Source organism: Pipistrellus kuhlii, unplaced genomic scaffold (genome assembly GCF_014108245.1).
Source record: "Pipistrellus kuhlii isolate mPipKuh1 unplaced genomic scaffold, mPipKuh1.p scaffold_m20_p_10, whole genome shotgun sequence".
Taxonomy (NCBI): Eukaryota; Metazoa; Chordata; class Mammalia; order Chiroptera; family Vespertilionidae; genus Pipistrellus; species Pipistrellus kuhlii.
In genome coordinates, this window is record NW_023425405.1 from 11,663,677 (window position 1) to 11,676,088 (window position 12,412).

At 39.2% G+C, this 12,412-nt stretch overlaps 1 protein-coding gene across 8 annotated transcripts in view; it reads right to left on the bottom strand.

Moving 5' to 3' along the window:
• Nucleotides 1-2,211: 2,211 nt before the first annotated feature.
• Nucleotides 2,212-12,412, bottom strand: part of TNPO3 (transportin 3) — an 87,445-nt gene continuing 77,244 nt past the window's right edge. For 5 of the 8 annotated variants that reach the window (XM_036426473.2, XM_036426515.2, XM_036426482.2 and 2 more), the window contains 3 exons: nt 12,126-12,238; nt 5,561-5,652; nt 2,212-3,379 (listed from right to left, as the gene is read on the bottom strand). In XM_036426473.2, the coding sequence (XP_036282366.1) occupies nt 5,592-5,652; nt 12,126-12,238 (174 nt within the window). In that variant the 3' untranslated portion in view covers nt 2,212-3,379; nt 5,561-5,591. The remainder of the gene's footprint in view (nt 3,380-5,560; nt 5,653-12,125; nt 12,239-12,412) is intronic. The other 3 variants (XM_036426491.2, XM_036426501.2, XR_006740697.1) reach the window with 2 other exon arrangements.

A 12,412-nucleotide genomic window follows, 5' to 3' on the forward strand; every position in this document is an offset into this window, starting at 1 on the left:
CAACTAGAGAACAGTGCTTACACGGTTCTTTTTTTGTCTTTAGTCTTAGTTTTCAGCCACCTTTCTCCTCACTGGCTTGTGCAGCTCTATTTCCTCTTTAGATTGAAATTAGTTGTCATCACTTCAAAATTAGATGTCACCTGATTTCCAGCTTCTCTCAGAAAATTGGCAAACTTATTATAGTCCCTTTTAATTTCAGACTCCTGTCTCTAATACAGCTTTTCTTTGACATAAATAACTTTTCAGTATTCAGAGCAAAAGAGGATATTGATGGACTTTCCAATCAGAGAATTGTTCTTGCAAACAACTTTCTCATTTGCTGATAATGTATCTCAAAAAATCAGGCATATCTTGTATCATAATATTGGATTTTTAACTTCTCTGAATTTTGGCTTTCATTTTTGTAAAATGATTCAATTAAGCCAGGGCCACACAAGGTGGACACACATGTTGCATTTATGAGGTCTTAAATGCCATTCAAAAGCTCACGTTCCTTTATGTTTTATTTATCCTATACTTTCAGTATTGAACTTTCTATAACAGGTTCATAAAAATTATCTTATTGCCCTGACTGGTTTGGCTCAGTGGATAGAGCGTTGGATTGCAAACTTAAGGGTCCCAGGTTCGATACTGGTCAAGGGCACATGCCCAGGCTGTGGGCTCGGTCCCCAGGAGGGGGTGTGCAGCCAATCAATGATCTCATCATTGATGTTTCTTTCTCCCTTTCTCCCTTTTTCTCTAAAATCAATACAAACATATTTTTTAAAAAAAATTTAAATCATTTTCTTTGTATAATCTTACTGGGATTTTTAGTAGCCCCAATGGATATATTTCACATAATCATGACTAAAACTTCTTGGTTAAGCCAATTGTGGAAATGAAGGAACAATTATATGGGGACTTTCTGACTTAAGTTCAGATGCAAGACTCCTGTTCTTCTTCCACTATGCAATGTTATACAGGGACACAATGTTTACATGAGGGTACCTGATCCCAATAGGTACCTTTTGAAATTAAAAGTTATGTGGGTATCCTTGCCACACTAAAAAGTAATGACTACTTTTAAGAACTACTCTGAAACAATCTGTAAGACAGTACACACTGAGGCCTTGACCTCATTAATGAAAGTTCTCGTTTTCAAAGCTATACCCATGGAGATGCTCTCTGCATTAACTAGGATATGCATTCCACATGCTATTTTTCAGTGGCTGGAGAGTTGCATTAAGCCTTCCATAGGTTTTCTTCAGTCCCAGACTCAACTTTCTGTCATAAAAGCTGAATTCCTTAAACAGAAAAGTCAACTGCCTGTTGTAAGGATCTAGGATTGGACCAGGCTTCAAAAGTTTTGTTTACCCAGAAAATGAGAAGACTGGCTGAGGTATTGAGCTGATCTCTAGAATTTGATAATCTCATTCCAAACACTGTTTCACCTTCAAGTTTTCAACTCCCCTACCAACAATGCCTTTTTAGAGAGTAAACTCAGAGTCCCATTGACAGCTGGAAAGTTTCACTGATTTCAGATACTAGATGCAGCTCTGCAGTCAAGATCATTAGCTCAGAGCCCAATTAATGTAACACACTGTACGATCCCATTTTTATAAAACTCAAAAAAAAAAAAAAAATGCAAACTAATGTACAATGACAGAAAGCGGACCAGTGGCTACTTAGGCATGTGGAAGAGGAGGCATGAGGAAACTTTTGGGAATGAATAGGTTCACTATCGTTGATTGCTAATGATTTCATGGGTGTATCCTCTGTCAAAGCTTAGCAATCGTACACCTTTAATATGTGAAGCTTTCTGTATGTCAATTATACTTCACTACAGGCATTCTTTTGCTTGCTTTTTTTTTTTTTTTTTTTTTTTTAAAGACCAATACTCAGTAGGTTAGGAAACAATCAGTGTACGTGGGTGGCCATTGTGGAAAGAATATACATTTCTGATTAACCCATTCTGGGTGACTCATTCTCTTTTCCACTGAGCCTATATTAAAAGATAAAATTTACCATGAAGAGTTTCGGGGTGAACTAGAATAGAAGATGCAGGATGAGCCACTCTCCTGAAATATGAAGGCACAGGGCACTGAAGACAGAGGCCTGCCTTTTAAACTCCATACCCAGACTATCAGATAACAACTGAAACTTTACTTAAGTGGTCTAGTTGTACCACTTCGGAACTATGAGGCAGAGAAAGGAAGTGAAAACAAACACTAATTAAATTTTAAAAATTTATTTTTCTTTTCTTTTTCTTTTCTGTTGCTGATTTGTTCTTGAGATGGCTACAACACCAGACAGAACAGTGTCCTTGTATGTAATGCCTGTGTGGGGCTTCAACTCCTTTACAACATTACAACCTGCTTTGGGCTTCCTGCTCCTACCTCATCCCCATGAAGTCAAATAAGTTCCACATTTTTTAGTAAAATACAGTTCAGCCCTATAAACGCTTTTTTCCATATTCCCACCCTTTTGTGTTCTCATGTCTATGGGTGAAACATTAACTAACAACAAACAAAAAACAAACAAAACAAAAATAAACTAAAACTTAGAATATACACTTATAACCCACTCACCCCAATTTTGGCTCTTTTCTTCATGGCTGATGATAACCCAATGTGGATTGGAAGTGGAGTTAGTGAGTTGGGATATACATGAATTTGGCCCTGGCAGGTCCTAGAATCACCAATGTGACCATGATATAAAATAGAAAAGGCTCTTTGCTTACTGCTCTCTGTCCTAACAACTCTATAAAGGTGGTAAGCAATGGTTGGGAAGGATGGAAAAAAAATTTCTATTCACTTTCATTAAAAGAGAAGGGGAAATGAGAAAGAAGGGATGGGAGAGAGAAAAAGCAGACAAAACAATAAAAAACCTTAAGAGATGATCCTGACCCTTTTTTTCCAATTGCAGCTATATAATTCATTCAAATTCCCATTTTCCCCAAGTAACCATTTTTGTTTCACAGAAAGTTTGTACCTTTATTTTTCTGTATATGCACATGCGTAGTAGCATGTGTGTAGGTACGTGTATGTATGTGTGAGTGTCATATGCTACCAGGAGGATGTTTCAGTTCTGGTTTCAGTTTAGTTTTCCTTTTTTATTTCCTTAAAAATTATTTTTCCTTTTAGAAACAAGTTCACCAGGAAACCAGCTCCCCTCCCACCTTGCAAGACAGGCTGCAGCCATCTTTTTAGAAACGGTGCTGACTTTCCCTCACATCCCCAAACAGGAACTCCTCAGGATGGCCTCAGAGGGCTGGAGTTTCTCCCTGTCTGGTGGAACGCCTGGTGGCGGTAAAGGCCCCTCTGCCATAATGGAGGTTTCTGATTGTGGGACACAGTCTGGTTTTTATTTTCTTCTTGTCTTCTAATTAAAAAAGACATTCCTACAAAAGAGAGAAAATAGTCAATACTTGTGGTCCAGGAGATAGCGAGCATTTTATAAAGTCAAGGCAGAAGTTTCTATACTTGCTCAGGTACCTCATTTTGGCCTGTCATAAGAACTCAGTAAAAAAAAAAAAAAAAAAAAAAGGAAGTTGAAGGGGAGGGGAGGGCGGGGGGTGAGGAGGAGAGGGTAAAGGTGAGCCAGTAGGTCCAGGATTCCAACTCCAAAACAACCAGAAATCTCCACTTCAGTCTATTAAATATAATATTTCATGTAAGATTAATTAATTAATTAATTAATTTTACTGATTTGAGGGATAGAAACATCAATAATGAGAGGATTCATAGATTGGCTGCCTCTTGCACACCTGCTACTGAGGATCGAGCTTACAACCCAGGCATATGCCCTGACTGGGAATCAAACCATGACCTCCTAGTTCATGGGTTGATGCCAGGCTAAGAGTTTATTTTAAAAGGCTTTGCCTGATAAAATAAGTTTAAAAAACAATGATTTGGACTCCCTAGAAATATTACTGTAAAAGTATTAAGTAGAGTGGTTAAAAGTAAGGACTCTGGCACCCAAATGTCTATATTTGTATTGTGGCCTTATTAATTACTGACTTGACATCTTGCAACTTCAATTTCCTCATTTGTAAAATGGGAATAATAACAGTAACTAACGCAGGGAACTGTATGAGAATTATCTATACAGTTAATACATATAGCCCTAGCTGGTTTGGCTGAGTGGATAGAGTGCTGGCCCATTGACTGAAGGGTTCTGGGTCGATTTTGATCAAGGACACACACTTGGTTGTAGGCTTGATCTCTGGGCCCTGGTTGATGTGCATACAGGAAGCAACCACATTGATGTTTCTCTCTCTCTGTTACCTCTCCACCCCCCCTTCTACTCTATGAATTCAATGGAAAAATATCTTGGGTATGATTAACAACAACAAAACAGAACAAAAAAATACATACAATGCACTTAGAATAGTACTATATACATAGTAAGGGTTCCATGAATGTTAGCTATGAACATTTACAGCTGTACAAGCAATGAATATCAATGTTAGCTTTTATAGATACTGCAAAACCTAAGAATCACAAAATGATATCACTACTTAAAGAACCAAAGCATAGAAATTATTTTTGGTGTGGTGAGGCATTGTAGAACGGCACCTTTACCTACTAATGCATTTAATCACAAGCCCTCAGCGAGTGCTGCACATGCATGGAGGACCAACTCCTGGAAGAATAAATTCTGCTTAAGATGTCAAAGAATGGGTTTAGAGGAGTTGCCTTTCTTCTCTCCGTCAAGAAACTGGCTCCTACATCCCACTACCCCATCGTTTCTTTCCTCAGCTCAACTTCTTGATTTGATTCAGTATCAAGAGACAGGAAGCCAGAGAGAAAACTGATGATCAGGAGCAAGACAAAGATAGCAGATCTCCTGCCTCAATCAAAACCTAGCATTTCAGTATTCAAATTGTAAAAGTGATAATAACAGGCAACTTTGCTCATTAAATCTGAAAGGTCAGGTTTAGGAGTAGTACCATTTATCATGGTAAAGTTTAGGTCAGCAGTGTTTTCATCAAAGTAGCCAGATTAAAAAAGACTGGTTTGTTAGCTATACACATTTACAATCCTAGAAGTGTCTGTGATGAGAAGAGGTGAGGAACATTTTTTTGATATATTCTGCAACAATCACTTTCTTATTGGGGGTGAAATGGCATCCAAAGCAGCTGACAATTATCTGGCTACCTTAGCCCAGGGAAATTAGGAGCCTGCATTTCCCAGCTGCCCAGAAGTGTTAAATTGTTAGGTCTTCCCTGACTCTAGCTAGTATTAGTCCACAGATGGGCAATAAAACCTATGTCCAGCCCTGGCCAGTGTGGACCAGTTGGTTGAAGAGCCATCACGTACACCAAAGGGTCAGGGGTTTGATTTCTGGTCAGAGCAGACACCCAGGTTGCAGGTTCAATCTCTAGTCGGGAGTGTGTGCAGGAGGCAGCTGATCAATGTTTTTTTCTCACATCGATGTCTGTCTGTCTCTCCCTTTCTCTCTCTCTAAAATCCATAAAAACGTATCCTCAAGAGAGGATTCAAACAAACAAACAAACCACCTATGTCCACCCCAAGCACTCCTGACAGCCAGAGAAAACCGGGAACTATATTCCACTCACCTGGGTGACAGGCACAGTGCAGGAGTGTAAACTATCGAAACAACCTGGTAAAATCTCGCAAGGCCCAGCAAACTTGTTTACATTCCTCAGCACTAGAAAAGAAAAGGCAGGTTAGTCCCTAACTGATGACAAAGATATAATACTCTGAAAAGCTGCAACATTGATTCTGCTTTCAATCTTTCTGTAACTCAAGTGTAGATATTAACTATTGTAAATGAGAATAATTATAAACTGTGTGGTCCTTAAAGAATGGGCTCTGGAGAAAAAGTGCCTCCATATGAGTCTTGGCTCCACTGTGTCCTTAGGCAAGTTACCAAACTGCCTCAGTTTCTTCATCTATTATCTGCCTCATAATGCTTTGAGAATTAAATCAGTTCATAATTACAAAGTGCTTAGGATAGTAGAGCAGTGAACAAAATAGTATTCAACAACTGTAGGCTGCCTACAACAACACTTGGTTAAAGCCCTTAACATAAAAACAAACAAACAAACAAACAAACACCCAAAGTAATAAAATACAAGCATATTTATTTAAGGCCAGTTATCTTAATTCTATAAGCTGAGCTAACTCAAATACCCTGGCTTCCTCATTCTCTCCCAAAGGCAGATTTTGTTTACAAAGCCCAGTCCAGCAACTAAGAGTCTCTCAGTCATCGATTTTCTAGTTGAACAGGCTGCTCAGGGTTTTCCTCCTATGGGAGGAGAAAGCAGGCCCTCAGACAAGCACTGAGATGCTGAGGTGGTAGGAATAGCCCAATATCACCGGACCCTGTATTTTCTTTTCTTTTTTGTTAATCCTCACCTGAGGATATTTTTCCCATTGATTTTTTTTTTTAAGAGAAAGAGAGAGAGAGAAAGAGAGAGAGAGAAGAAGGGAGGAAGAGAGACCAAGAGAAACATTGATATATGAGAGAGACACTGCCATCGTTGCACCTGCAAATAAAGTACGTGCCCTTGAGTGTAATCAAACCCGGAACCCTTCAGTTTGGGGATTGATGCTCCATCCACTGAGCCAAACTGAATTTTTAAAAGGCCTCCTTTGTCCAAATGGTGGGAAAGGAAATGCTTTCAATAGGTCCACCCTTCCATGGCCCTCTTCTTGGTTTAGAAAAACTCAGAGAGGATTCAATGTGAGAAGAAAGCTCCTTCTCAGAATGGTCAAAGATCAGGGAGGAAACAGCTAACAGTGCTCCAAAGGAAAAGGAGAAATGAGAGCTATCTCCTCAAGTGCCCACACCTGGATTTTACACCTATTTTAAAGCCTGAAACATCATTAAGAACCTTGATTTAGACTAGAGCAGTGTTTCCCAACCTTCTCTCATGATGAGAATCACCTGGTGGAGTTGTTAAAACACAGATTCCTGAATCCCAACTAAGAAGTGCTAAACTAGAATTTTTGAGAACATATAGGTAAAATTGCATACCTAACTTAGTGCTCTGTATATAAAATCTGTCTTAGAGCACTAGTTAAGTATACAATTTTACCTATATGTTCCCAAAAATTCTAGTTTAGCACTTCTTAGTTGGGATTCAGGAATCTGTGTTTTAACAACTCCACCAGGTGATTCTCATCATGACAGAAGGTTGGGAAACACTGGACTAGAGGACTTGATTCAACAGAATATACTAGCAGCTTTCTTTTAGTTTGTCTCCACCCTAAAAATGGAAATGAGGATGTTCTTCTGGTTTTATCATAATTTTGCCATTTGCTCTTTGTGCATTTAACATGCTTCAATAAGGGCATGGACATAACACTTCTCAGTCTATTTCCAAATCAGTATTGATTTTGATTTTTAAGGAAGCAGCCAGGTGAATAAGTGTCCATATCACTCATGTTCCCAATGTCATGAAGGCGCCAGATACATAACCAAGAGAAGCCACTGTGGTGTGCTGAAAGGGACTAAACAACGGGAAATAGTTAAACTGCTGGAGACTCAAGAATCTTGTTATCCTGATGTCTTACATGTTTTAAATTCTATCCTTCTTTAACCAGAAATCTTGGTTTAATCTGGAAGAAAAATGGTAACTCCATCCTTAGCCTCTTTAGTGATGCATAAGAAAAAGTAACCAAATTCAAGTCCAGGAGAACTATGGTTGGACAGGGTGAAATGAGGGACAGGCCATAGTGTCTCAACTGAGCTCAGTTTCTACTTCCAATCCTGTCAGCAACTGCTTTGGCATTAAGAGCTTTAGCCAAATTTTTAACTTAAGTGTCCTTGGTGTTTAAGCTAAAAAAAAAAGGGGGGGGGGACTTGAAAACTTCCTAAAAGCTAGACTATTTTGTTTTTTTTTAGTTTAAAAATCAATCAATCTATCTATCTATCTATCTATCTATCTATATCTGCCCACCCATCCATTTGAAGCTGCCACTATTTTCTAGGTCTTATTTTCTGGCATCTAGTCCCACAATCCCAATTTGTCCACCATACTTTGATTAAGTACCATCTGAAAAACAGGCTTGGACTTGCTGAAATGACACTGAACCAGTTCACCTTCCCAGTTAGGATGGCAAACAAAGCAGCATGTTGAGGCAGGAGTTCTAGGACCTTAAACCAAAAGGGAGACTGAGTCATGCATGGAATAGAAGGTTCAAGGGCAACATGCATACTAAAGACAGGGAATTAGTGAGAGGAGGTGAGCAATCTCAAACCCTTTCTCTTCACCTCAACATTACCTCTTCTGTTCATTTCCCACTATTATGTCCCAGCCTACTATAAGAGAGCTGCAAAACTTGTTTGGCAATGAGAGATCAAGTAGGCCCGGCTGGTAGTGGACTTTTTTCCCCATATCACAGGGCAAAGATCAGAGATCTTTTTGCTCACAGCATTGCATTATTTGGGTCCCTTTTCCTTGCCCCAGGATTTTAATTAAATTAGGGAAGGTCCATAACTTCATTTCAGACTTACTCTTAACTGTTATATGTTAGCCCAGATGAAGGAATATGGACTTTGTGGAGACTTATTCCAGAATGTGTGGGTGGTTGTCTTAGAGCTAGGAGAAAACATGCTTCAGCTAGTTTTGTAAATATATAATGACAATCTGGCAGATGATTTTCCATGGAGAAAGTTAACATTCACGGATCACCTACTATGTGCCAGATCTTATGATTTCCACTTGGTATCCCATTATAACCCTACTTTTGTTAAAACATATTTTTATTGATTTCAGAGAGGAAGGGAGAGGGAGAAAGAGATATAAATATCAATGATGAGACTGAATCATTGACCAGCTGGCTAACCTCCTACATACCCCCTCCTACTGGGGATAGAGCCTGCAACCTGGGCTTGTGCCCTTGATCAGAACTGAACCCAGAACCCTTCAGTTTGCAGGCTGATGCTCTATATACTGAGCCAAACTGATTAGGGCTACTAACCCTATTTTAAAAGATAAATATGCTGAAGTTCAAACTAACAGGAAAAAAAAAAAGAAAAAGAAAAAAAAAAAGAAAAACAAAGTAACAGCCAGTAAATGGCAAGATTCAAACCAACATCTGTGACTCTAAGCCCCAGGTTCCCAGTTGCTCTAATCTGAGTCAATATCATCCTGCCCTTCTATGACCAGTTAGATGGAACAGAGCAAAACAAAAGTAGAGAAAAGCAAATAATTATACTTTTACCCATGAGACAGCATGTAGGTAGAATACTACTTCTACTGGGAGAATTCATAATAAAAAGAAACAATTTTATAAGGTCATCCCAGTCAATACTAGTATAGGCCTCCTTAGTAGAGGGGAAGTCCCATTTCTGGCAAACTGTGGCACGAAGGCAGGCAGTCACATGCTACTTTCCAGTCATGCATGCCACTTGATCTATGGCCAAAAGTCAGTTACTTCTGGGGCATGAAGTTAAGCCACAGGTAAACTAAAAATAACACTCAAGGTTTGTTATTTTAACTTTAACAAAATTATTGGAGATACCCTGGGAGATGAGAAAGTAAACCATTTTGAAAAATGACACTAAGACTTCCAATCAAGCCTGGCCAGAGTGGTACATTAACCTATGTACTGGGAGGTCATGGTTTGATTCCCTGTCAGAGCACATGCCCGGGTTGCAGGCTCAATCCCCTGTAGGAGGCATGTAGGAGGCAGCTGATCAATGATTTTCTCTCATGACTGATGTTTCTATACCCCCACCTCCATGTAAAAAAAATAAATAAAAAATTAAAAAAAATTAAAGACTTCAGGTCAAGATATTAATAGCAGTGTAGGTAAATGTGGTACTCTAATCCTCCTACATTCACATCAAAATTACAACTCAACTACAGATAAAACATCATTCTGAACTGCCTGAAATCTAGCTGAATGGAAGTCCAGATTTAAAGCCACACTGAGACTGGTAGGAGAGGTGAAAACTCAGAACTGGCTGGACCCACACCTATGTTTCTTTCACTATTATCAACACTCATTCTTGGATCTAGAAATTGTCCCACAACTGAATGAATATATGCCACTGCCTAAAATTTAGTCAAAATTCTAGACTCTAGACACACAAAAAAATATCCGGGCAAGGTAATACACAGTTATAACATCCAATTTAAGTTGCTGTCATTAATATTAACAAGGACCATAAAAGTTTCATAACCTTTGATTCAGTGATTTTAATGAAAATGGTCAAAAGAAGAAAAGGCTAGACATACCATATTATCTATAATACTGAAAACAACAACAAAAACAAGATCAAATGTCTACTAAGAGAGGTACTGTAAGGAAATCAAGCAATACCTGGTATAGATATAAAATAGTGATTAGAAAGACCATGTAGCTATATAAAATCCAATCTAATAAAGTGGTAATATGCAAATTGACCATTACTCCAACACATAAGATGGGCACTTCCAAGTGGACACAAGATGGCCAGCAGGGAGGGCAGTTATGGGCAATCAGGCCAGTAGGGAAGGGCAGTTGGGACAAGCCTGAAAGGGAGGGCAGTTGGGGGATCCAGGCCTGCAGGGGAGGGCAGATGGGGGGAACCAGGCCTGCAGGAGAGGGCAGTTAAGGATGATCAGGTTGGCAGGGAGGGCAATTAGGGGCAATTGGGCCAGCAGGGGAACAGTTAGGCATCAATCAGGCTGGCAGGGGAGTGGTTAAGGGTGATCAGACTGGCAGGCAGAAGCAGTTAGGGGCAATCAGGCAGGTGAATGGTTGGGAGGCAGCAGTCCTGGATTGTGAGAGGGACATCCCTCAAAGGGTCCCAGATTAGAGAGGATTCAGGCTGGACTGAGGGATACTCCCCCCTAACCATGTGCATGAATTTCATGCACCGGACCTCTAGTGTTTATTATGTTCATACCGTGTTTCCCCAAAAATAAGACATCCTCCGAAAATAAGACCTACTTACAGGTTTCCTTCTGAGTGAAATATAAGGCGTTCCCCCGAAAATAAGGCCCCCCCCCTAGGGTAAACATGACAGATTTGGTCCACTGATTCTGAAAGAAATGGAGTCACAAGAAATTCACCAGGAAATTCAGGAATTGGATTGTTATGATAATGTTCCAGAAGATGATATGATTGTCATTGAATAAATGAGTAAATTCTTGATACTGTAGGATTCATAGTTTGTCTGGTTTGTGTTGACAACTACCGTACTACTGTACCGTATACAGGTAATAAATTTCCTTTATTTTCATTTAACAATAAATGTGTACTGTATTCTTCTTCATGGAAAAATAAGACATCCCCTGAAAATAAGACCTAGCGCATCTTTGGGAGCAAAAATTAATATAAGACACTGTCTTATTTTCGGGGAAACAGGGTAGTAAAAAACCCCACTTATGTATACCTAACATTTTAAGTGAGCTGTAAGCAAGTGGTTCATGGGCCTAATGCATTCCAGAGAAATTTTTGTTTTAGATATGGCGAAATTTTTCTAATTTATTGCATTCTACATCACTCTATGCTTTTTTTTGTTTGTTTTGTTTTTTAATATATTTTATTGATTTTTTTACAGAGAGGAAGGGAGAGAGATAGAGAGCTAGAAACGTAGATGAGAGAGAAACATCGACCAGCTGCCTCTTGCACACTCCCCACCAGGGATGTGCCTGCAACCAATGTACATGCCCTTGACCGGAATCGAACCTAGGACCTTTTTAGTCCACAGACCGACGCTCTACTGCTGAACCAAACCGGTTTTGGCACATCACTCTATGTTTTACAATCAATGCTTCACCTATTCAGACACCTGCATTCTTGACCCCTGAATATGAATCAGAATTGAGAACTTAAAAAGAAAAACACAGTTCTCCCGCAGGATAGTGTGCTGCACAGTGCATTTTTCTTTTGAAAGATATAATGCTTTCACTTACTTATTAAGTTCTTATAACAGTTAATATATGTACAATAAAACTGACACACACATATACTACATGGTGATATTTTCCCCAAGACTGGCTTCCCATGCCAATCTGCAATTCAAGACTATATGGAAACTAAAAATAAAAAGGCACATAAAAAACATATTCTTTGGCAGATGTGTAACTAAAATGGTAGAAGAAACAAAGATCTATTTTTCTAAACACCTCAGCTGCAGTTCATACTCCTTTAAAAACACATACACCCAGCATCACTCACCTAGTGACTTGTTTGTGGAAATCTGTTAGTTGTTTGTGTGTCACTGTGACAGCTCCCACAGTTGTTTCCTTTGGCAAACCTTTCAAGGAATTCTCTAACCATCGACAAAAAGTCTGTACCAAGAAGAATAAGAGTTTTTAAAGGAGGCGGGGCTTACTCAACTGGGACTCTATATGTAACAACAAAAACCTGCATGTTTTCCTTAGTAGCATTAGTGCCTTGGGACTTGAAAGCAAGTAAAAGAATTAACAAAATCACTATTTTTAGGTCATCCAAAGCTCTGGGGG